This window comes from Ptychodera flava, chromosome 4 (assembly GCF_041260155.1).
Source record: "Ptychodera flava strain L36383 chromosome 4, AS_Pfla_20210202, whole genome shotgun sequence".
Taxonomy (NCBI): domain Eukaryota; kingdom Metazoa; phylum Hemichordata; class Enteropneusta; family Ptychoderidae; genus Ptychodera; species Ptychodera flava.
Genome location: NC_091931.1, coordinates 28237750 through 28264442, shown reverse-complemented (window position 1 = coordinate 28264442; position 26693 = coordinate 28237750). Strand labels below are relative to the sequence as shown.

The following is a 26693-nucleotide window of genomic DNA, read 5'->3' as shown; positions in this document are numbered from 1 at the left end:
CCCACGACCAAAACGGAAAAGATCGCGATCGGAGTCGAATGTCGATGTTCGGGTTTTAAGGACACAGCCGATGACTATTAACCTGAAACCGAGAACTAAATGCAGAGATCAAAAGCAAAGTTCCATTCAGTCATATGGACAGAAACAAGTTAATGATACCTCTGCACCGACAACGCCTGCAATAGCTGTAACGATTGTTACAGAACAGAATTCTGACGATACCACTACTTGAATTCATAAGTATCTCTGTACGTATATATATATATATATATATATATATATATATATATATATATATATATATATATATATATATATATATATATATATAAGCTTATATATAAGCTTATATATACATACATACATACATACATACATACACACATACATACACACGCACGCACACACGCATACATACATACATACATACATACATACATACATACATACATACATACATACATACATACGTACCTACGTACCTACGTACCTACCTACGTACCTACGTACCTACGTACCTACATACATACATACATACATACATACATACATACATACATACATACATACATACATACATACATACATACATACATACACCTTCATGTGCACATATAAGATATTATTATCCCAAACCTCGAACTTGAAACTTGATAAAAATCTCATTTTTTTCTCGGTTAAAGGTGTACATTCAGAAATTTTGTTTTGTTAGCTCTCTGATAAAATGTCTACATGTATCTCATGTTTCCAATGTTGCAGATATCTGCCAAAAAGCGTGTAAGTATGTCTCAGTCAATGAGATATGTTGGTTCCATGTCACGCTACGTGAACCAGACATTTATACGCCATGACCTTCCTGCCACAATGACTTAATACAAAATAATGTACTTGATCTCCACGTACAGGCGCAGGCTATGAAGAGATCTTGAGATAATAGGCTTGTTCGTCACCATATTGGTCAACCACGTCTGTATAATTAAAAGCACATTCATATGAAGGACCCGTAACAACACGGTTAACCTAGCAAAACTTGAAAATGACTTAGGCTGTATATAAACAAATACCGAAAAGTACAATATTACTCGGTTGGCAAAAATGGTCGCAAGTGTTAGTCTTACGCCCTCTTGCGACTAGTACTGCTTCAAAAACCAGCGCACATTGTTGTTCACTCGGGACAGACAGAGTGGCGAACAAAAAGTGGTTTCAGATAACTCAAAACTATAATTTTAATACGCACTTAAAATCCGTGAAAGTGATATAATTTTATGCGAAGTAATCGCAGACCGTGAACCGATAAAGTAAGCTAATTATCAGGCGCTTGTTGTCGAAGTTTATATATTTATTTACACAACTTATATATTGATACACTTCCAGTATTACATAAATATATCATCAAATATATCATCAAACGTATCATCACACTGATATGTATGTATGTATGTATGTATGTATGTATGTATGTATGTATGTATGTATGTATGTATGTATGTATGTATGTATGTATGTGTACCTATCTATCTACCTACCTATCTATCTATCTATCTATCTATCTATCTATCTATCTATCTATCTATCTATCTATCTATCTATCTATCTATCTATCTATCTACCTATCTATCTATCTGGAAAATCTTGGCAAAAGTGTTTTACATCGCGTAAATTTCCAGAATAAAACTTATCGTGCAGAGTAAAGTTTTTGATGCCATTGTACAGTTTTCTGCTAGTAGTTACACAACAACATATGCAATGGTTGACGGTCACTTCTCTGGGTTCTCAAAAGTGCATGGGCGACAAAGAAATAATAGTCAACGTGCAACTGGTAGAGTGAAAAATTTGAACATTTAACGAATTTCAGATAAACTTCACGCATTCTTTTACCTTGAATATTTGAAAAGACTTATTTTGCATGTCATTAAGAACAGCAAAATCTATGTATAGGTACCTGCCACGATTACACACTGAATACCAGACTTTCTAAAAGGCCGAAGAAATAGAAAACGCGCTACTGTCAGAAGAATGGTACGAAATGTCTTCAAGAGTCGCAGCTGTTGTCTCATATCAGAATGCCGTAGATCACGAACTACTTTTGTGGGGCAATCTGCTTTACCTCTCCGGTATGTGATCAGTAGTTTCAACCGGATCATCTCGCACCATTACCAATTCTGCTATCTCTGCTGTATTCCTCTGTGATACGTTGACCGTGTTGGGTCGGGATTGAGCTATTTGACCTCTTCAGGGCCAGCTGCTTTCCAATAGCCATGGTCATAAAATAAAAACACCTTGAGGGCGATATTCGTTGTGCCTTGTAGCATGTTGTTACCAAGTCTATTTCTTAAGATTGATTTCAGGTCTTCCAAACAAGTGGCAGCCTTCTCAGGCCGCGCATTTCTTGTGTACAATGCCAGTGAACCGTCTGCAAAGTACGCAGGTTGTGAAAATGATGGAGCAAAATGTGCTCTTTCTTCTCACAAACACAAAAAACACTAAGAGCTCGAAGTTACTGGTACATTTCTTTTAACATCAATTGATATTGGTTGTTTCAACCCATCGTTAATATATTACTTTATTCGCTGCTGGTCGTTTACCAATGTTCTAGTATTTATTGCCTTATCATCGTTACTTTCAAGTTAGTGCGAGGGTTTTGAAAAATCTTTAATATTTTCTCCGCATCTAAATAGGATTACAGTTTTAATACAAGCAATATATCCAGCAGTGCTTTGGATCATGGCATTGACGAAAATGATTAATTCTCTGTCAACTGTAAGATTAAATCTTTGTTAACTAAAATGTTCGGTGTATCTACGAATATCTGTGTTCTATCTGTCAAACCGCCTTCTTGTACATCCCTCTAAACCATGTCGAAAAACCCAGTATCCAACGTGTCAACACAATCTACTTGTGCTGACAACTCACTTTTAATCCGAACTAGAATTCATTCGTCAACATCAAGATTGCAAAGGGTACACAGTGAATTGTTTTGGAAAAACTAACATAATATTGTACTTTGTGATATAATATCAAAAAACGGATGTTGGATTACACATTTCAGTAAGGTGCCCGTCTAATTCAAATTATATACAGGTAGACAATTTCTACATGAACACCTTTCTATTCCTTCATTGGATTGAGACTCAGGTTTCAATTCAAGGTTCAGTGTTAGAAGTACAAGTGGACGCCAGGCACAGTCACTATCAAGTGGACGCCTGAGAGTGTTCAGCAAAGGGTCATAGTACTCTCTATGGATGCAGAGGTTCCAGTGATTGTTAAGGCTGCCTCTTCCTCCCAGAGCTTCAACATGTCTATCCAGTACAAGCATACATCTCGACTCTCATCGACATGTGGCCGTACCATCCTTGAACTACAAACCGTGTATAACGTGCAACGTATGACTTCGTTCCCAAGGTTTGGTAAACTACAGTATTCCTGTCCCAGTTGGCGGAGAAGACCTGAAACATGGTATCATGTGGAAGATATGATGTACGACAAACTTGACCCTACAGACAGTAAAAAGTAGAGCGCATAAAACCAGACTAACTGCTATCTTTTGCCCCGACCGACCATCTTATCGTCGATTACATTTAGTCTGATTATTTTAATGCCCTATATTTGTAGTATTTCATTAAGCGGTAACCTCTAGAATTATAGGAATGAAATTCACTCCATTTGAACTCCACCTCTGGGACTGGATTATTAATACTTGTAGATTATGCTTATGATTACAAACCTTGTCGTGGCCGTTGTCATCTTTTACGTATGTCCAGCCATTAGGGTAATAGTGGTATAACTTGTAAGACGTCACCCATTGGTTTCCATCACCTCTTCCCTTCAGAGAGAGAGAGAGAGAGAGAGAGAGAGAGAGAGAGAGAGAGAGAGAGAGAGAGAGAATGAACTAAAGTTTTATAAATCAATAAGAGTACGTGATTTATGTGGAATGACATTGTTCAAATAAAGCGTTCGATCAAACTAAATAGTCAAAAGGGTAACAGGTAACAATTTTGATGGCAGGGGTGAAAGTTTCTTAAATGTGGAGACAAACTTCCACATGCCGTGTCCACAGTCGCTTACCTGCGTTGCCACTTGTGTAACCATTCTGGCTGAGCCAATGTCGACCTGCAGCCACTGTCCAACCGAATTGTGCGCCGAGCACCAAGCCCAGGACCCTCCACCCTGATAGTATAGACGACCTTGGTACGACATGTGGTTTCCATTGTAGTTGCTGCTGGCCGTGATCTGGGAATTGGGTATGTTATAGTTTTGGCAGCCCGCGGCAACACTGCTGCACACTGTAGCGGAGGTAAAAAGAAGCAGAAAAGTGAAACTACTGAAGTTTGCTGTTGATAAGTGGCAGCAAGACGAGAAATGGATCAACACTGAGTTGATTTTGGAAGATTGACATGACACCTTTTTATGGCTAATGATACTCTGCGAAATAGCGAATTGGCGAAATGTCGAAATGACGATTTTTTTCAAATTGCAAAATGAAGAAAAAAGATACTAAGCTTACACATTCTATCGGTAAAATTCGTTGTTTGATCGACAAGAAATCCACAGAAAAACTTATACATGCTTTTGTGACATCGCGACTTGACTATTGTAATAGTCTCCTGTATGGGATTCAAAAATACCAACTTGAAAAATTGCAGTCTGTTCAAAATGCTGCTGCACGCTTAATTAGTCGTACATGGAAATGTGAACACATCACGCCTGTTTTAATGGATTTGCATTGGTTACCGGTAAAAGAAAGATTCAAGTTTAAAATTCTTCTCCTCACTTTCAAAATCCTAACCGGTAAATGTCCAGAGTATTTGAAGTCACTGATAGATATTCAGTTTCAACGACGTGTTCTCCGTTCCTCTGATAAATTATTGTTAATTCGGCGTGATACGAGGAACACTACTGTAAACTATGGTTTCCGTGCTTTTTCAGTTGCTGCTCCAATATTATGAAATGAACAAGCGTTTACCAATGCTATTTTAAAGTGTTCGGTTCAATCCTTTAAGCGCCAGTTGAAAACTGATCTTTTTAAGGAATGTTACTGTGTTTAATGATATGTTTTGATTTTCTTTTATTTTCATTCTTTTCATCGTTTGTGTACAGAGCACTGAGACGAAGTGTAGTGCGCTTTTTTAAGAAATAAATAATAATAATAATAATAATAATACACATGGAGAAATTACCTGCCACCTAGAGTATGCTTTATAATCGATGTTAAGCCGAATACCCGGGTGCACACTGCAATCTGCACGGTGGATTCCAAAACCCATGTGTATGCCGTGCAGGTTGGAAATTTATAAGAAAATCTGCTGAGTTTCATCTGAATAAAGTCAAATTCAGTGAATCTGCACATGTTTTGATTCTCAACATCGAAGTTTAGCACCGAAAGACCGATAAATTCGGCGAAATCGCGCGATCGCGAACCCGGAAGTTGACAGTGCACAAAACTATGTAAGCTTATACCTCGAGGCTTAGGGACAGACCATTAGATCTTGGGAGGGGGATGGTCACGATCGGATTGTGAAAAAAAATTTTGTACGACTGAAAATTTCAAATTTTAATTTTTTTCAAATGAGAATAGATGTGCAAATTATTTTTCTGAGTCTTGCAGATTTATTTCACTCCATTGTGTTCTAAATATTTTGTTTATTTTGCAATGTAGTGTGAAGATTGCTCCCCAAACTTTCTGTTCTGAATTTTTTCCGTTTCTGACCACCCCTTCCCAATATCTTAGATCTCTTGTACCATGATAAAAATGTTTTGCGCAAGCGTGCACGCGTACACGTAGTTTGGCAGGAGTATGCGATAAAACGGCGGCCAAACAAATAAACTAAACCGACAATGGTATCATCGCTAATAAGTGCCTTTTCTTTATGCTGCAAAACACATGCCAGTAATAAACTTGTTGTGGTCGAAATACTTTTCATGTGACAGAAAATGACTTTGGTCAGTTTGAAAAAAAACATATGCCAGCTGTTTGTTCAGTTACTAGAGACTGATTCTGATTCCGAGGCCAATTTCAGCGATGTTCAACATGGCGTTTTACAGGCAATGTTGTACTTGTAACAGTAGGAGACGATTATAAAGCATACTCTAGGTGGCAGGTAATTTCTCTATGTATAGTTTCTTTATTTCTTCATTTTGCCGTTTGGAAAAAATCGAAATCGTGATTTCGCCATTTCGTCATTTCGCCATTTCGCAGATTATCATTTGCCCCTTTTTATCATGCCAATTTCGACCGGAAATGCTGCAGCGTTAGTGCAGGGAAATGTAATAACCGATTTTAAGAGTTTATCCAAATTGACTGTCACGTGGTCACGTGATTGAAAGACACCCCGGCACCAAACGTTTTAGGCACAATATTTTGTTTCAAGTGCGTGTAAAGAGTTTAAACGGCCGCAGCAATGCATTGTGGAATAAAAAGGAAAAAGACCATTGGTCTACTTACTGGTGCAGGACGGCGTGGCGCTCCACGACCCGGCAGTACACGTGACCGTACTGGATCCAGCCAGGTTGTACCAATCATTGCAGAGTATCTGTATCTGAGTACCGCTGGCCACCGGCCATGAATAAGATCCACTGATATGTGCATTGGATGGCACACTGGGCGAGTAACATTTGGCTGTGAAAATAATGTTGTTCATAAAATTTGCATAAGATGTTAAACGAGCTTTGACACGAAACATCACGTGACTCAGTAACTGAAACCGCCAGGGAGAGCACTGCCCTTTGTCGATATTGAAAAGAATCGACAGCAGAATTATGTAGAATGACCTTTCACATGCAAACAATGATCATGTGTGTTTAGTCACTGGTGCCTCAAGTTAAAAAAACTAGAAAAAACTCATTTAAAAAGGAGACAATATTCCGAATTTAGGCCAGAATTAAATGCAAACAGTATAATACATCGCTCTGCAATTGAGAGAACATCAAGTTATTTTAAATTCTTATATTTTTGTCAAGCTAAATGTTAACCACATATGAATTGAAAATGCTCCCGTGTTTCGGTATATATTGCAGTTGTCTATGAATTTAAAGTTTTGCCACATGTGTGCAACTTCATTAAAAGTGTTATAATCAACATCATGAACAATTTTCACCACAGATTAATTTACAAGGTCATTAAGTATATAAATATGGAATTAGCTGAAGTAAAAATGCTAAATTTATTTGACTGCTGTCATTGTATCACCACTTAATATAGCAAGTGTGTCTTTGTTCAAGTTCTTCAAGCTATGAAAAAAAGTATTTCAACTTGGCCCAAAAGTGCTCCATTTTATTTTGTGATTGATTATTATTTACGTTTGAGCTGTAAAGTTACGTATACATATGCCAAACTGTAAGCTCATTAGATATACAAATTATAAATTAGCTGACATGAAAATGCAAAGTATCTTCATTTATACAACATAATTGTCTCATCAATTCACATAGCAAGTTCCATAAGCTATTTTAGAGTCCTTCCAGTCTAATATCCCTAATTTGGAAAGTTGGTTAAATATTCAAATTAGTAACTTGTTGACGTAAAATGCTAACAACTGACATTAATATTTTATCATATTTCTTCAATATAAATATAAGGTTTCATCGGCCGCGGCTTTGATGAAGTCAATCAAGATATGTCCCTAATTAGGAAAGTTCATTAAATGTGCACATTAGTAATGATATATCTTACAAAACAAAAACTGAGTTTGGTAATATTATATCATAGTATCTACAATATACATAGCAAGTTACGTCAACTTTGGTTGAGTCAATTCAGATAAGAATCCCTAATTAGGAAAGTTCATTAAATATGCAAATTATAATTAGCTGAAATGAAAATGCTAAGATATATATATGTATATATATATATATATATATATATATATATATATATATATATATATATTTATTTATTTATTTATTTATTATTTATTTTTGCAAACAGGATGTGATTCGAGCATTTAAAACTGTATCTGCAGTCACTGTGACGGTAGCACACCTTTACAATGATCTTACCTGTCTCACAGTCATATCCTTCATAGCTCACGCTACATGTGCACTCGTAGTACCGTGAACTGCCGTCACAGATTTCGTGGCAAGTTGCTCCGTTCTTGCAAGGGTTATCTTTGCAACCTCCCAGGGAATCCTGATCAAAACAGGAAAAATAGTTTACGAAATTAACAAAAGGAATTTGTGAAAACAATTTTTCACATCAAAGTTCAGGAAGTTGATGATCAGTGTCAACACATGACGGTATTAATATCAATGAAAATGTGACATTCAAAATATGCATTTTGGTTAGCATCTTAAATTACTAAACATTTTTTGGTGATATTCCAATAAAAATATGGGGTAGCCAGTTAGAGTCTCTCAAAACCATCGAATGCATTCACAAACAGATGGAAACGTGGCAGTATCGGCAACCTATTTTTTACTGTTTCATAGATGCACCGAAATGTTCGTAAAATAGTGTTAGAGAGAGGTGTTAGCCCAGTAGACGCAAAGATTCGTCGATCAAGGCGCTCTCTACCCAAACCCCCCCCCCCCCCCCGCCCTTTTTAGGGGAGTGTAGAGAGCATCCTCGAGCTACAGAGCTTTCAGTCTATCAGTCCAGTTGTCCAAAAAGAAAACTTTTGAGGTCATGTTCACAAAGCAGTTCACTGATTTCGCGCCTCAGTTGCACAGAACACGAGTGGAACTATTTTGGGATAATTGGATTTTCATATTTTTCAAATTTCTCAAAAGTGTTAGGTGCCGTATAGCTGAATGTTGCGATATTACAAATTACTCATAAAAACAATTGTATAATGTAAAAAAAAAGCAGACGAGATTACATTTGTAGATTAAATCGACATTACTTAATCATCCAATTATCCCAAATTAGTTCCAATCGTGTTACAGGGATCTTTTTTGTGTCATCGTTATCCGAGTAGAAATAATTAATCAATTCTTAACATCTCAAGTGATATCCCCATACAGCTGTTGGCTCGACTGGTCTACTGGGAGGCGAATATGTTCTTTGTTGGCTAAGGAGCACTAGTTTCTATACCATGTTTTAAAGTTTCTCAAGCTTTAACATCAGTACTGCACATTACAGGATGACCAAGAGATAGTGCTGCAAAGGCGCAATCGTCCAAAATGCTCGACAGCCGACGTACTTGATTACGAAGCAGCTGAGGGAGTAAAGGTCAATGACATCGCGATTAATCAATTATTAAAAACCATGCCCATCGAGAATCTGTAATATTTGAATACGTATACCATACCCATCTCCAAAAATACAAAGTGATTATCAAAGGATAACATATTTTCTCTTTATCACACAAGTTAAGGCATAAGATATGAGAGAGGCGCCGGAAAGAACTGATAGATTTCAGGTTTCTGTCTGTGTTATCGGTGTATGCGATTCTTTGACGTACTCGATAAATTGATCTCGAGATGTTCACTCGAAAGCTGCTGTGATTCATAGAATTTCACACCCCCAAGGACCTGGGATCAGATTTCTCACACTCGTTGGGGATATTTTGTCTCACACGAGCCGCAGGCGAGTGTGAGACAAAATATCCCCAACGAGTGTGAGAAATCTGATCCCAGGTCCTTGGTGTGTGAGATTCTTTTTCTCACATGACCACAAAATGCGTTAAATTCACATTGGACACGTTCAACATTATCCAAAATCGTGACAACTCTGTCGTCTGCCACTGTACTCTGACCCGCTTACTTTGTAGTTCCGGTCCGTGTGTTACTCGTCGTGCCATTGGATAACATTTTGCGCGTGGAACGAAACAGACTGTCTATCATCCAATCAGAGCTCGTGTAATATTTACTTCAGAGTGTGGGACAATTTCTGAGAGTGTGGGATCGATTTTTCCACATCGTCGATCCCACACTCCCAGCGTCCAGGTCAGAATGTGAGAATTTTCTTTCTTCCATAAGGCTTCTATTTAATCATGCGTACTTCTAAACACTGGTTGTGATCCTCTGCAGTGTAATACATTGACACATATCTCCAGCAGACTGGGCCGGAACTACTCCGAAGTACTCACAAAACAAGGTTGAAAGATTTTGTCCTGGCTTTCATGTTGAAAAGCAGTTAATTAGTTTAAATTTCGAATTTAAAGTTTAATATGTAAACAGGTAAAAAGGTAAAACTGAAAAATACATATGCATCTATGAAATATGACGCATCATTGACATTGACAAAGTAATAACTATCAACTGGTCAATTAGGAATGTCGAACTGTTCTTCAAAACTCGCTTCTTGAAGTGAATGTCTTATCTACTGGTATTAAGCACGTCAAGTGGACCTGTCTTTCACGTCTTTATGTTTACTCCAAATATATTTTCTTTGAGTAACGCAATCTAAGGGATGCCAATTATTCCATCGATTAACTCATGGTTTTATCTCGGTACATCGATGTTGATGACGCTGATATTTATTGAGCCTCAGTATTGAGTTTTCCTAGTCGCAAAAAAGATTTGGAAATATTTTCCAGTTGAGAATGAGACGGTCGCCAAAGCAAAACGTAGTCTTGACGTTTGTTTGGGTAACTCTAGCTCCAAACGTCAGGGTATGAAATTAAAGTAGGTAAAATCCAAATATGAACGCCTTCAGAAAGATAAAAGTAATATGTGAATGCTCTGTTTCACGAGATGTCCTGCGATCGGATTTGAACTAAGTGAGAAGTGTACAATTTTCTCTGTTTGTCCTATTTTAGCTCTAATATTTCCAATTTCAAGGCCTCAATTTTCCATTCTTCGTCTCTACTGAAAACAACCCATGTTGCTCAGCTCACGCCGTATCCGTTTTCACTGGAGAAGACGCACTTCGTGCATATGCTTTACACAAATTTACATGTGCGCCCTCTGAAGTTAAGTATTGTCAGGTTGATTGTTGATTGCGCCTTCTCATTTGTCTGTCTAAAAATATCTGCACATGCAAATATACCACTAAAGAGGTCAGTTAGCTCGCTCTTCATCAATTATTAATTAAAAAGGCAATCCAAGTGTCATTTAAGAATGCATATAAACATTCCCACTCACCAAAAAGTGTTGCATGATTTTTGAAAGACTACTGAATGTCAACTGTGGAAAAGTCTTCTAATGAAGTGAATAATGTCAAGAAAAACATTTTCCTGAGTGTGGCATTATTCAGAGGGCTCGCAAACAGATCAATAAAATCGGTTTTGTGTGCGTAAAGATACGATTTACACTAGTAGTTCCTCCTTAGATTTCTTAATTGTCACGTTTTTGAAAGTTTGAACACCGAGATTGTGTCGTAGTGGATAATCAGCCACAGAGTATACACGCATGTAAATTACTAAAGAACATGCTAGAACATTTGGTGTGTCATGTTATGTTAGATTTAGAAAATATAGAGGAAAGAACAGAAAAAGACAGCGTTACGGTACAAGTAGGTTATATCATTGATAAAGAAAGTCTCTCTCTCTCTCTCTCTCTCTCTCTCTCTCTCTCTCTCTCTCTCTCTCTCTCTCTCTCTCTCTCTCTCTCTCTCTCTGTGCCTTAACAAGCTTGGTTTTCCTTCTGCTGTCTAATCTTGTCCTTTATCCGTCCGTCTCACTACCCTAGTCTCGAAGTTAATGATATGCAGCGTTGCCGGAAGGTAAAGTGTGCCTCTACAGATATAGACTTTGTAAGACTACGTCATTAGAACCAAATTTGACTTGACATTCATCACCATTACATGCAATACCTCTCGAAAATAATCTCGAAAAAAGTGTTAATTCGAGAAGTTTGGTTATTACCAATGCAAAGTTGAGAATAAGAATGAAGGTGATATTGTGCAAGTTTTGAGAACATGGAGACAAACTACCGAACATTTACTGATCAAATATCGTTATTCAAAATGGCCGACGTACCTTGTATTTTCGATTTATTTTCTCGGCAGGCCTCAAAACGAGTCAAGACAAGTACGAAAAAGTGTGCACGAGGCAATTTTTCCTTAAAATTGTCTTTGAAATAACAAGACTAAAGAAGACACAAAAAACGAAACAACGCAAAACAGTCACTTTTCCTCGCATACTAATTGTGAAAGGAGTCAAGAATAATAGTAAAGATACAGATACACGTCGTATTACATAAGCTAAATCATTGCTAATATTTCTGCATCCTCTATTCCACGTTTTTGATATGATTGAACGACTAGCGAGGCGAACAGAATCGCCTAAACCTCACAAGAGGGCGACAAAACTTCTGAGTACACCATTTTACAATGTATAAGGTCAGGAAAAGGCGAACTACTTTTTCTATAAATGCGAAGTTCTACGGATGTGGCTGTATGATATGAACTGCATATGTAATGAAGTTTATTAAGAATCCATCAACTAATTATTACATGTTCATTCAGGATATTTAGATAATTGGTAATTAAGATGGACTTTTTTCTCATCCCTTAACATTCTGAGGAATATTGCATATGAACGTTATTCAGTAGTACGGGAGGGACCTTTTAACGCTTACCGTCTGCGTTGACGCCAACTCTCTGTACACACCTCCGTCCCACAGAGTGAATTCAGACATTTCCGAAACTGTTCCTTCGTTCATCTGGCACATTAGCTCGTGCTTCCAGAAGTTCACCGATTCGCACGCGTCGAGCTTCGTGCACTTCGTGACGCACTCTCCAAGGCTCCTTGCCGTCGCGTTCTCGTAGTTTGCCCCGAGGTAGATGTACCCGATCTCGTGTTTCTCGATGGGTACCATGTAAGATGCCCGGTGACAAGACAGCCTGACGTTGGTGAAGTCGTCCTCTTGATTACCGATGGCCGACCAGATGAGGCAAGCCGCAATGGTTACACAGGTGACAAGTGACATACTTGCATAGCCAGTAACCTGCTGTGGATGTTTGGTCGGAGCAAATTACACCGATTGCAAGCTTTCTGAGCAATCTTCAAGTGATAACCAAACTAGCTTTATCCAACAAGAAGACAACACAGTAGAACCCCTGTATGACGTAGGTCACACAGTGTGATCAATAAAAAGGTATTACAAAGGAGTCCACCTTTTCATAGACTTTTGAATAATTAATGATATTTATAAAGAAATCGACCCCGTTCGTCTCCACTGTGCCTCGGTGGAGCGATACAATCCTTAAAGTTTACAAATTTTAAATAACTTTTACAAATGGGTCAAATATGAAGTTGTACACCAAAAGATCTGCTGAAAACTATAGCTCCTACTGAACCAGCTAGACATGATACACTTTTGTGTAAAGTTTAGGAACAAACAACTAGCAGTTGACAGGGGTGAATACAGGGGCGTTCGGCATTTGAATGTAACTTTATTTTTCTTGCCACAGCTAGGGAAGCCATATTCCTGCGAGCATTCATCTCACGGAACCGGTACTCTTAACTGTAACTTAAGATCTATATACGAATATCTTTGTTCTATCTGTCAAAATCGCCTTATTGTTCTGTTCTAAAAATCATGTCGAAAGTCCTAGTATTAAAAGGGTGAGCACAATCTTCATGTGTTGACAACTCGCTTTTAGTCCGAACAAAAATTCATTTGTAAACAACAAGATTGCAAAGTATGAACAGTGAATTGTGTTGATGAATATTACACATGCACTTTGTGATATAATACAAAAAGATATAGAAATACACATTGCGGTACGATGTCTGTCTCATTCAAATTAAAAACAACATTGACTGAATTTATGTATGTATGTATATATATATATATATATATATATATATATATATATATATATATATATATATATATATATATATATATATATATATATATATATATATATATATATAACAGATGCCCTTCTTTGGAAATTACATTTCTCGATGCAAAAAGCAGAGAGTGCTAAAACAGAGCAAATAATTAATTCAAGTACAAAGTAATATCATCTATTTCTTAAATTTCATGCTTCTTGTAATCTACGGACAGGTAGACGATTTCTGTGTAAATACCTTTATACCTTTCTATTACTTCATGGGATGGAGACAAAATAAAATCCAATCCAAAATTCAGTGTACAAAGTGAAAGTCAGTCACTGTCAAGTGGACGCCTGACAGTGTTCTCCAAATGGTCGTATTACTTTACTCTCAACGGATGCATTCAGTCAATGGTTCCAGTGATTGTTAAGGCTGCCTCTTCCTCCCCAGAGCTTCAACATGTCTATCCAGTACAAGCATACATCTCGACTCTCATCGACATGTGGCCGTACCACCCTTGAACTACAAACCGTGTATAACGAGCAACGTATGACTTCGTTCCCAAGGTTTGGTAAACTACAGTATTCCTGTCCCAGTTGGCGGAGAAGACCTGAAATATGACATTACGTGACAAAATTAGTAACGTTATTTTGCGGCAAAGATCCCCTGCCACTGGCTGTGTACTGTGGAGTTGGTATCCATGGTCGGTAACATGTACGGCAAGCCTGATCAAGAAGTTTTAAAGGCAGTAAGTAGAAGAGCACAAAAGACCAGACCATCTTCTAACTTTTGCCCGGAACGACAATCTTATCGTCAAATATTTAATCTCAATATTTTCATGCCCAATTTTAATATTTTATGATCTTCATAAACAGTTAACCTCTACAATTATAGGAATGAAATTCACTCCATTTTAACTCCAACTATTGGATTGGATTATTGATTCGAGTAGATTATCCTTAATCATGATGACAGACCTTGTCATGGCCGTTGTCTTCTTTTACGTAAGTCCAACCATTAGGGTAATAGTGGTATAACTTGTAAGACGTGACCCATTGGTTTGCATCGCCTCTTCCCTAGAGACAGACAGACAGACAGACAGACAGACAGACAGACAGACAGACAGACAGACAGACAGACAGACAGACAGACAGACAGACAGACAGACAGACAGACAGACAGACAGACAGAGAGGGAGACTGTTAGTCTACCAATGCCATAAAATCAAACTATAGAGAGGTAAATTGCTTATTACACGTGCTGTGCGGTCAAAAAAGTTCAAAATCTAGTTTTAGATCAAACTAAATGCCAAAAAGTCAAACCAAACTGAAATCGAGATTGTAATAGGTATTTACAGTGTTTTAATTACAATACTGAAATGTTTGCATATGTTGCCACAAACTACCAGATGCCGTTATTACAGTCGCTCTTACCTGCGTTGCCACCTGTGTAACCATTCTCGCTGAGCCAATGTCGACCTGTAGCCACTGTCCGACAGAATTATGCCTCGAGCACCAAGCCCAGGACCCTCCACCCTGATAGTATAGGCGACCTTGGTACGACATGTGGTTTCCGTCGTGGTTGCTGCTGGCTGTGATCTGGGAATTGGGTATGTTATAGTTTTGGCAGCCCGCGGCAACACTGCTGCACACTGTGGCGGAGGAAAACGTGTTAGAAGAAATGAAACTACAGAGAGCAAGACGAGCAATGGATAGACTACCTAACAGTTGGATGCTTCGAACCCCATTAACTGTATCACTTTTGATGTATTTTTTCATTCCTTTCGTCCTGATGTCGTGTATGACAACGAAATACTAAGTGTTTACCATGGCAACACAAGCCGTTATACGTGTGATGTCCAACGTTAAGCTTATTCTTGACAGTTGCAATCTCGTCCAGATATACATCTGTCGTAAACGATTCCATTAGTGTATATGATGCCTTGTGTTTGTAAGGCTAATACTTTTGTATCTTGAATATCTAAGGTAGCAGAGTAAACAAACGTATAATTGTTTTACAGAACAAAAACCAAAAATGTTACAAAAAGTCACATTTATTGTTCCGTTTAATATTTTGCTGCAAAAAGTGACCATGCATAACTTAAGAACAATTTGGGATTGATATTTCACCTGGAAATCACAATAATAAGCGACCACTGCTTTGTTTTGCCATAACATGCAAAATATTACGACGAAATGTTTATAACATTGGATGTGCTAGTTGCAAGGCCTACTCAAGAAGTCTGCTATAGTCCTCGTACCAGTTCCATGATTATTGCCTATTTCACTAGAATGACTAATTTATGGCATTTATGGCTGATGTTGTACAGGCTAATATATTCGTCGTCTCAAAACACAAGGTCACTAACTTTTGTTTTCTTGCAATATAAACTATATTACTGGACAATTTAACAAAACATGTATGCAACATCACATACACACTAACAAACAAGCAAACAAACAAACAAACTTTGTTTCAAGCGAGCGTGTTGAGATTCAAAGTACGGCAGTAATGCATTGTGGGGTAGCCGGAAAGGGTCTATTGGTCCACTTACTGGTACAAGACGGCGTGGCGCTCCATGACCCGGCAGTACACGTGACCGTACTGGATCCAGCCAGGTTGTACCAATCGTTGCAGAGTATCTGTATCTGAGTACCACTGGCCACTGGCCATGAGTAAGATCCACTGATGTGTGCATTGGATGGCACACTTGGCGAGTAACATTTTGCTGCAAAATGTATTTATAAAATTTACATAAAAACGGGATCCTAAACGAACTTTGACTTTCTTGGAACATCCTCAGTACTTAATACAGCTAAAGGGAACATTGTCCTGCGCTGGCATCTAAATGACCTCGTCCAAAGAGTACCTATTGCTCTTCATCCATCGATGTAACGCTTTTCAGTTTCACTTTATTTTGACTTGTTGTATTTTCCAACAGTCCACGCAGCTTCCTTCACCCTGAGCATAAAATACTCTTGGGAAAGTGGCATTGACGCGGGCATTGACGTCAGCTCTGAAGATGACGCGGCTATATAGGTCATGCTCAGATCAATTTGATTTTTCCGATTTCCTTCTCGGATCGCACAGTTAGGCCAGATTGTGCACTCCTTGCCATTTGTATTACACAATTCGAACAATTTTGTGAGCGCATTTAGACGTCTCACACTACCACGAATTCGCATGCAAGGCGAGTCAATTTAAAATAGACAATGGGAGACTGTGTTAACAGGAACATGAACGAGAAGGTTCCAGAAATTTCAGAAGGATATCAACACTTGATAGTTTTAACTAGTATAACTTATAAAACAAAGTATGCGGACATCCCTATAATCGTGATTCTTTATTCTTGCAAGCAGGGCCTTGTAAGTCACCTACAGTCACGGTGATGGTTTACCATCTTACCTGTCTCACAGTCGTATCCTTCGTAGCTCACGCTACATGTACACTCGTAGTACCGGGAACTGCCGTCACAGATTTCGTGGCAAGTTGCTCCGTTCTTGCAAGGGTTATCTCTGCAACCTCCAAGGGAATCCTGATCAAAACAGGAAAATGTTGTACACATTTAACAAGATTGAAATTTGTACAACAGTATTGAACATCGACGTTTATTGTCCACGTCGACACATAAGGGTACTGCTTGTGCAATATTTATGGAAAAGTGACATCCACACATTGCATTAGTGTACCATCCATATATCATTAAACGTCAATGATGACATTTGAATAAAGAAAAACAGTGCAATCAGTTGGAAGCTGACGAATCCGTTAAATGCAAAGGTGTACAAATATTATTGTGCTTTGAAGCTTATCAGGCTCAATGTAATCATGCCCCAAAAAATAATGAACTTTTCCCTCGAAATCGTCGCTCCTCATTCAGCCAATTTGGATTTGTTCTGGAAATTGTGGCAACTAATATATACTATATACGAGTCCAATGCGTAAAGAGTTTCAGAACAGTGTCGTGATAAAACATGGGGTGAAAATACGATGAAAAGGCGTAAATGTTATACCCCATCTCGATGACAAAGAAAATACTGCAATTGTTTTATTGTAAGGGAATTTTTACTGACATATTTTAGTGGTTTTTGTTTTCTTCTTTGACCATGTCGAAATGCTTCGTTACGCTATATGTATTATGTAATGCCTCTATTATTGTGGACAGTTTGTAAAATCCACTCCTAAGTGATCCACTCCAAAGTGATCAACTAATGCAACTATAGTCAGACTCTGCTTATTCGTGATAATAATACAAAAATGGATCACCACCTTTGTAGCTTTGCCAAAAAGTTCAAGTAACAATAATCTTTAACCGACCTAAGAACCTAATCAGTATGAACTGGGAGGACTGGTGCGATTCAAAAACTGGGTGCATAGAAAATGGTGACCCTTCCTCAAACTTTTGCATCAGAATATTAACCTTCCCCCAATGTGAGGCAAGAAAAGTCATGACCCTCCTCAGTCTCCATTTAATGCCATATTACACATATAAAATTGATAATCATTATTTTCTAACAATTATTAATAATTAGCTATGGTTATTTAAAAACTAATATTATAATATATTGTAAAACAGCATAAGCTTAAACCAGAATATGAATTACTATTTCAACTTTTCCGCAAAGCAGTAAAAAGGGATACTTGTGACGCGAAAGGGGTCAAGAGGGAGTGTTCCATTCCTGTTGTAGATACCTAAACATCTAGCTATTGAAATGGTGTCGTTCTGTGACATTTTTGGTGAAGTTGTGGACATGTGCCACCACAAATATAAAAGTACGATATGGAATATTTTGTGACACATAGTTGTGAAATGTAAATTAATAAATTGTACATCTTGATGACATATTGTCAACAGTTAGACTGGAAATTTCTTGCATAGGAAAGGCATATGTTGGACATTTTGGTATATTTCGTCATAAAATCGTTGTACGAAAAGTAGTAGCGCCCCCCCCCCCCCGCAAATGCTTGCACAAACTGTAAAAGCCCTCCCAAAAACACGTGATCCTACCCAAAATTGCAAAACCCCCCCCCCCCATTTATGTCAAGGCCCTTACTGCATTTACTGGAGGAACAATAAGAAGCTGTATACCGTCCAGTGCAATCGTCCATAAGTTCGCTGACGTGCGCATGCTTGATCGTCAATTGGGTGAGAGAACAACGGCTGATAACGCAACCAACATTTAAATAATTAAATATTTATTTACCAGTCTCAAAGTATATGGTGTGAATATCAGACCTAATTTGTCTACACACGTTATCTTCCTTTTTACTGAATGCTGATTGGGCGAAAGCAGAGTCTATGGTGAAAACAAGCCAAGGCGTCATGTCACGCTTAGCATACGACGCATCAGATTAGGTATTATGTGTCCTTTCAAACTACGTGATACCATTACGATGGTGTCATACATATAGCTCATCATCAGGATTTCTGTAGTTTATTTTACATTGCTTAGTTGCGAATGTTTTTGGAAATGGATTGATATAACGGTGTAAGATCAGAAAGTTCAAGAGACGGCCAAAATGGCGCATGCTCATTTGTTCACCCAAAGTATATTTTGCAATAAAAAGGTCGATCACCCTTCAGCTCATCAATTATTGAAGACGGTGCAAGGACATTTTTGAAATACGCAAAAATCAAACATCCGCTTAACACCCCAAAAAAGTGTGATATGTCTTTGAAGACTTTTGAATTACAGGTAACGGTCAACTCTGGAAATGTATTGGTATTTGGCTGATAAAACTAAGAAAACACATTTTTCTGATGTTGGATGCTTAAGAAGAATCTCTAACAGATCAATAAAATTGATCTCGAATGCATCAGTGTGAAAGACATCATGCACCTTTTCTTCCATTAGGTTTCTTCGTAACAGGTTCGTAGCTTCATAAAGTTTGGACACTGAGTTTGCGCCATAGAGACATTTGACCATTGCTTACACACCGAGATATAGATTAAGAAACCGTTAGAACTTTTGGTATTTCGTGTAAAGATAAATTTATAGAATATTAAAGAAAAAACGGAAATGGACAAAGCTACGGCATATTTAGAGCGAATCGTGGACGTGGAAACGATTACGTATGTCGAATGGTAGCTGACGAACTTCCAATTGTACGTCCTGATTAGCCGAATATGACTTGCTTTCATCATTACTATCTGGTAACTACCTTCTTAAAGACTTAATGTATCATTGTTCTAAGGTAACACACTCCTTGAGACAAAAAGTTTTAAAGTTTGTAAACTTTCCTGTATGAAATCTTATTGAATTATAAAGTCCCGCGATCAAGTATAAAACACCAAGAGACCGTTCATGGGCTGGCATTGGAGAAATAACTCCTTATTTCTTTACAAATATTTCAAATTCAAAATGAAAGCGACAATACTGTAGCGAACAAACTAAATTTTCGATTTTTGAAAATAAGACTTTAAACAAACTTTATCGACTCTGCAGGCTAAAACCTGAGTCTTGAAAAAGTAGCATACCAGAAACGTGTTGAATAGAGTCCGGAAAACAGCTGCCCTAAAGACGCATTATACCGTAAGACACCACCTTCCTTTGAAACAAACAAGATAAAGAAGACACAACAAACGAAACATGACAAAACTGTCGACGTCACCGACTCTTGCGTACTTGTCGTGAAAGGAGTCAAAGAAAATAGATAAAATACGTTCGTATAATTTCAACTACTCGAAATCTCTGCCCATGAACTACCAACATGCTTGTTTTGGGTTGTAGATTTCAATTTTCTGATGTGAGTGAATAACTACTGAGCTGTTGCATAATTTTATGCATGGATGACAAATTTCAATGCTCTGGGCGACAATAAAAAATATAGAAGTCACCGGACTTTGCGATTCAGTTTCAAGAAAAAGAGAATTACCTTCTCAAAATCTGAAAGAAAATCTATATATTACATTGTAAATTGCTTGACTGTCAGCTAGGATTTGTTGGTTGTTGATTTGCATCTCACTTCGTTTCGAACTTGCCTTTTCATACACATTTTTGTCCATTTTAGAAAAACAGTTGATGTTTTAAGATAAAGAAGAATTTTTAATCTCGTCCTACTATGACGAGAATTATATATGGAAATAATGAGAATCTCTGATTAAAATTGAATCTGAATGCCATTATCCTGTCATACAGGGCTTTTTGGCGCTTACCGTCTGCGTTGACGCCAATTCTCTGTACACACCTCCGTCCCACAGAGTGAATTCAGACATTTCTGCAACTGTTCCTTCGTTCATCTGGCAGATTCGCTCGTGCTTCCAGAAGTTCACCGATTCGCACGCGTCGAGCTTCGTGCACTTCGTGACGCACTCTCCAAGGCTCCTCGCGGTCACATTCTCGTAGTTTGCCCCAAGGTAGATGTACCCGATCTCGTGTTTCTCGACGGGTACCATGTAAGAGGCCCGGTGACAAGACAGCCTAACGTTGGTGAAGTCGTCCTCTTGATTACCGATGGCCGACCAGATGAGGCAAGCCGCAATGGTTACACAGGTAACAAGTGACATACTTGCATGGCCAGTAACCTGCTGTGGATGTTTGGTCGGAGCAAATTACAACGACTGCTAGCTTTCTTAGCAATCTTCAAGTGATAACAAGACTAGCTTTGTCCAACTAGAAGGCAATACAGTAGAACGCCTGCATGACGTAGATTACAGTGTGATCAATAAAAGGTAGTACAAAGGAGTCCATCTTTGCATAGACTTTTGAATAATTAATGATATTTACAAATAAGTTGATCCAGTTCGTCTCCTCTGTGCCTCGGTGGAGCGACAAGATCTGCTGCAAACTCAGGCGGTCCTACTGAACCAGCCTAACATGACACACTTTGGTATAAAGTTTAGGAACAAATAACAAGCAGTTGACAGGGTTGAAAACAGAGGTGTTAGACATCAGTTATAGCTTTACTTTTGTTGCAGCAACTGGGTTATTCATATTCTGCGAGCATCCATCTCGCGGAACTGGTACACCATAATTAGAACTCTCTTAACCGTAACTTAAGATATAGGTACGGAATATCTTTGTTCTATCTGTCAAAATCGCCTTATTGATCTGTTCTCAAAACAACGTCGAAAATCCTAGTATTAAATGTGTCAACACAATCTGCACATGTTGACAACTCACTTTAGTCAGAACAAAAATTCATTTGTTAACATCAAGATTGCAAAGTGCACACAGTGCATTGTGTTGATAAAGGTAACACACTCTACTATATGATATTATCACATGAACTGACCCGATTCGCCACCTGTGTGACGTAGAACACGACGGATAAGAAATCCGAGTTACCCTTGTTCTACGTCATCAACCGGAACTTTTTCCTGCACTTCGCCGTGACGCTTTCGTGCACAGATCGATCTGTCGCGATCGATGCCGTGCTCTCATGACATTTTCATGAAAAGGTGATGCGATTAATTCAGACACGGAAACACGGAAGGCATCGAAATTTGGAGTCGCAAAAGCTTGTGTAGGTATTCCAAAGAATTGAATGGGGATTGGGGGTTTGCTGTCTCGGCTAGCGCTCCAGTCCGGTCGTACGGACGGCTCAATGTGGAAGTTGTACCCGGCGATAAACCCGAAAGCTACACCTCAACGTAAGTTCAACTGAATAAGTAAGTACCATATGATCTTCGGAAAACGACAGATAAGGCAAAAAACATAAACAATTATTTAATGGGATTATATATAATAATATATAAAGATATATTAGGTATACAGTAATGTTGCAAGAAGATGTTCGTCTACATCAAAATTAAAACTTTATTAGCAGACACATATATACACAGACACACACAGACACACACATATACACAGACACACACATATATCTATCAATGCATACATATATATATAATATATATATATATATATATATATATATATATATATATATATATATATATATATATATATGTATGTATATAAAACAAATTACTTCAATAACAAAGTAATAATATCTGTTACTTGAGTTGATAGTATTACTAGTACTTTGCACTTGAAGTAGTTTCTGTTATTATATATAACGCTCTGCTTTCCGCATCGAGCACTGTAATTTCACACGAGAACATCTGTATTTATATATATATATATATATATATATATATATATATATATATATATATATATATATATATATATATATATATATATATATATATATATATATATATATATGAATTAATTAATGAACGTATAAAAATATATCTTATTTGGAAATTGCAGCGCTCGATGCCAAAAGCAGAGCGTTACAAAAAAAGTTATACGAGTACAAATTAATAGTATCTGTTACTTAAGTTTTATTCCTCTTGTAATCTACGGACAGACAATTTCTATGCGAAAACCTTTCCATTACTTCATGGGATGGAGACAAAATAAAATCCAATCCAAAGTTCAGTGTAAAAAATGAAAGTCAGTCACTATCAAATGGACGCCTGACAGTGTTCTCAAAATGGTCGCATTACTCTCAACTGATGCATTCAGTCAATGGTTCCAGTGATTGTTAAGGCTGCCTCTTCCTCCCAGAGCTTCAACATGTCTATCCAGTACAAGCATACATCTCGACTCTCATTGACATGTGGCCGTACCACCCTTGAACTACAAACCTTGTATAACGAGCAACGTATGACTTCGTTCCCAAGGTTTGGTAACTACAGTATTCCTGTCCCAGTTGGCGGAGAAGACCTGAAACATGACATTACGTGACAAAATTTGTAACTTTATTAGCTTGCCACTAGCTGTAGGCTGTGGAGTTGGTATCCATGGTCGACAACATGTACGGCAATCCTGATCAAGAAGCAGTAAAGGCAGTAAGGTGTAGAGCAAAAAAGACCAGACCTGGACCATCTTCTAGTTTTTGTCCCGAACGACCATCTTATCGTCAAATATTTAATCTCAACATTTTCATGCCCTTTTTGTAGTATTATATGATCTTCATGAAGTGTTAACCTAACCTCTACAATTATAGAAATAAAATTCACTCCTTTTGAAGTCAAACTTTTGAAATGGATTATTGATCCAAGTAGATTATCCTTGATTATGATTATAAACCTTATCGTGGCCGTAGTCTTCTTTTACGTACGTCCAGCCATTAGGGTAATAGTGGTATATATAACTTGTAAGACGTGACCCATTGGTTTGCATCACCTCGTCCCTACAGAGAGAGAGAGAGAGAGAGAGAGAGAGAGAGAGAGAGAGAGAGAGAGAGAGAGAATGTTATATAGTGGTAAATCACTTATCACGTGTGCTTTATTATGTGGTAACATTGTTCAAAACCTATCGTTCGATCGAATTAAATAACGAAAAGTCAAAGTACACTGAAATCAAGGTAGTAACAAGTATTTAGTATCTCACAGTTTCAACTGGTGAAATACTAAAACTGGTGAAGTGTTTTCATTGTTGCGACAAACTACCAGACGCCGTATCCACAGTCGCTTACCTGCGTTGCCACCTGTGTAACCATTCTGGCTGAGCCAATGTCGACCTGCAGCCACTGTCCGACAGAATTATGCCTCGAGCACCAAGCCCAGGACCCTCCACCCTGATAGCATAGACGACCTTGGTACGACATGTGGTTCCCGTCGGCGTTGCTGCTGGCCGTGATCTGGGAATTGGGTATGTTATAGTTTTGGCAGCCCGCGGCAACACTGCTGCACACAGTAGCGGAGGAAAACGTGTGTTAGAAGAAATGAAACTTCAGAGAGCAGGACGAGAAATGGATAGACTACTTAACAGACGGATGCTTCAAACCCCATTAACTTTATAACTTTTGATGTGCTTTTCCGTTCCTTTGGCCCTATTTCAAAATACACTTCCTTTTCCTTCTCCAAACATGATGTCGAAACGCTAAGTGTTCACTATGGTAACACTAGCTGTTATACGTGTCATGTCTGATGTTACTCTTGACAGTTGAAGTCTAATCTTTACTACAAATCGATCTCTCGTAAACAATTACATTAGTGTATATGATGTCTTGTTTTTTGTAAGGCTAATACTTTGTATCTTGAATATCGAAGGTAGAAGAATAAACAAAAAAGTTCCGTTGATTGTTCCGTTTAATATTTTGCTGCAAATACTTTAGTAAACATGATAAAAAGTGCATGTGACCGTGTACAACTTAAGAACAATTTGGGATTGATATTTCACCTGGAAAATCTCAATAATAAGCAACAAGAGCTTTGTTTTGAAATAACATGCAAAATATTACGACGAAATGTTTATGACATCGGGTGTGCTAGTTGCAAGGCCTACTCAAGAATTTTGCCACAGTCCCCGTACCAGTTCCATGATTAGTGCTTATCTCACTAGGATGACTAGTTATGGCATTTATGGCTGATGTTGTACAGGCTAATATATTCGTCGCCTTATCAAAACACAAGGTAACTTACTTTTGTTTCCTTGCAATAAACTATATTACTGGACAATTTGAGACAACATGTATGCAACACCACATACACACAAACAAACAAACAAACAAAAAACAAACAAACAAACTTTGTTTCAAGCGAGTGTGTTGAGATTCAAAGTGCGGCAGCAATGCATTGTAGGGTAGCCGGAAAGGGTCTTAGACTATTGGTCCACTTACTGGTACAAGACGGCGTGGCGCTCCATGATCCGGCAGTACACGTGACCGTACCGGATCCAGCCAGGTTGTACCAATCGTTGCAGAGTATCTGTATCTGATACCACTGGCCACCGGCCATGGGTAAGCTCCACTGATATGTGCATTGGATGGCACACTTGGCGAGTAACATTGGCTGCAAAATGTATTTATAAAATGTGGCAAGCATAAAAACAGGATCCTAAACGAACTTTGATCGGAACATCATCAGTACTGAAAACAGCTAAAGAGAACATTGTCCTGCACTGACATCTACATGACCTCGTCCAAGTGTGACTATTGCTCTTCATCCACCGATGTAACGCTTTTCAGTTTCACTTTGTTTTGACTTGTCGTATTTTCCAACAGTCCACACAGCTTCCTTCACCCTGAGCATAAAATACCATTGGGAAAGAGGCATTGACGTCTGCTCTGAAGATGACGCAACAATGTAGGTAACGCAGGGACCAATTAAACTTTTCTGAGTTCCTTCTTTAATCGCACACGAAGGCCAGATTGTGCACTCCTTGCCATTTGTATTACAGAGTTGGAACAATTTTGTGAGCGCATTAAGATGTCACATTCCACCACTGGAATGCAAGTCGTATCCAAGGCGGATCATTTTAATATAGACAATGAAAATCTGTGTTCACAGGAATACCAACGAGAGGGTTCCATCAATAACTTCAGAACGACGACAACACGTGAAGGTTTTAACTATTAAGACTCATGAAGCAGATAATGTGGTCATCCCTAAATATGATTCATAATCCTTGCAAATAGGGCCTTGTTAGTCACCTACAGTCACGGTGACGGTTTACCATCTTACCTGTCTCACAGTTTTATCCTTCGTAGCTCACACTACATGTACACTCGTAGTGCCTTGAACTGCAGTCACAGATTTCGTGGCAAGTTGCTCCGTTCTTGTACGGGTTATCTTTGCACCTCCCAGGGAATCCTGATCAATACAGGCAAAATTTGTAAACGTTCAACAAAATTTAATTTGTACAGCAGTATTTAACAACGACGTTTATCGTCCGTGTCGACAAACATAGCGGTATTGTTTGTCCAAAATCCATGAAAGAGTGAAATCAAAACATTGCATTAGTGTATATATATATATATATATATATATATATATATAATATATATATATATATATATATATATATATATATATATATATATATCATTAAACGTCATGCTGACATTTCCATCAAAAACACGGGGTAATAATCAATTAAGGTATACAGTCACCTGTAATCTAAATATGCCTATATATGGTCATTCACCTGTAATCTAAATATGCCTATATATGGTCAAAGTGGCGTTCCTTTGTATTCAAAATGCCCATGTGAGGGCGCTGTTTTTAAAAGCGGCCAGTCGCTTAAAATCTATGATTGGTTAGATTTTCTCTTTTCCATGGTAACA

General features: G+C 38.1%; 3 protein-coding genes and 1 long non-coding RNA gene across 5 annotated transcripts in view; 1 reads left to right on the top strand and 3 right to left on the bottom strand.

Moving 5' to 3' along the window:
• LOC139130482 (solute carrier family 13 member 1-like) overlaps window positions 1-26693 on the top strand; it is a 308042-nt gene that overhangs the window by 77645 nt on the left and 203704 nt on the right. The gene's annotated exons all lie outside the window — the stretch shown is intronic.
• LOC139131374 (lactadherin-like) lies at window positions 1351-12959 on the bottom strand. Of its 2 annotated transcripts, XR_011552114.1 has the most exons (7): window positions 12460-12959; window positions 7996-8125; window positions 6443-6616; window positions 4066-4283; window positions 3725-3823; window positions 1611-3446; window positions 1351-1578 (listed from the first exon to the last, which is right to left on the bottom strand). XR_011552114.1 is itself a non-coding variant. In XM_070697389.1 (6 exons), the coding sequence occupies exons 1-6, from the start codon at window positions 12808-12810 to the stop codon at window positions 3300-3302; spliced, it is 1119 nt and encodes a 372-aa protein (XP_070553490.1). In that variant the 5' UTR covers window positions 12811-12959; the 3' UTR covers window positions 1351-3299. The 2 variants fall into 2 exon arrangements, 1 of the variants encoding a protein (XP_070553490.1); XM_070697389.1 differs by having other exon boundaries at window positions 1351-3446.
• Window positions 12999-21304, bottom strand: LOC139131373 (lactadherin-like). The gene is made up of 6 exons (XM_070697388.1): window positions 20824-21304; window positions 17073-17202; window positions 16222-16395; window positions 15101-15318; window positions 14645-14743; window positions 12999-14277 (listed from the first exon to the last, which is right to left on the bottom strand). The coding sequence occupies exons 1-6, from the start codon at window positions 21172-21174 to the stop codon at window positions 14131-14133; spliced, it is 1119 nt and encodes a 372-aa protein (XP_070553489.1). The 5' UTR covers window positions 21175-21304; the 3' UTR covers window positions 12999-14130.
• LOC139130481 (uncharacterized) lies at window positions 22869-25533 on the bottom strand. The gene is made up of 4 exons (XR_011551872.1): window positions 25248-25533; window positions 24102-24312; window positions 23714-23816; window positions 22869-23347 (listed from the first exon to the last, which is right to left on the bottom strand). It is a non-coding gene; the product is annotated as an uncharacterized lncRNA (long non-coding RNA).

Excerpts from the sequence above, each read along its gene's own strand:
- LOC139131373 (XM_070697388.1), bottom strand. The coding sequence starts at position 21,174 with ATGTCACTTGTTACCTGTGTAACCATTGCGGCTTGCCTCATCTGGTCG. Across the intron at positions 15,319-16,221 it reads CGCCACGCCGTCTTGTACCA|TGTGCAGCAGTGTTGCCGCG; the intron begins GTAAGTGGACCA and ends CCTCCGCCACAG. Across the intron at positions 14,744-15,100 it reads TTACACAGGTGGCAACGCAG|GGAAGAGGCGATGCAAACCA; the intron begins GTAAGAGCGACT and ends GTCTGTCTCTAG.
- LOC139131374 (XM_070697389.1), bottom strand. The coding sequence starts at position 12,810 with ATGTCACTTGTCACCTGTGTAACCATTGCGGCTTGCCTCATCTGGTCG. Across the intron at positions 8,126-12,459 it reads AGTTGGCGTCAACGCAGACG|GATTCCCTGGGAGGTTGCAA; the intron begins GTAAGCGTTAAA and ends TGTTTTGATCAG. Across the intron at positions 3,824-4,065 it reads TTACACAAGTGGCAACGCAG|GGAAGAGGTGATGGAAACCA; the intron begins GTAAGCGACTGT and ends CTCTCTCTGAAG.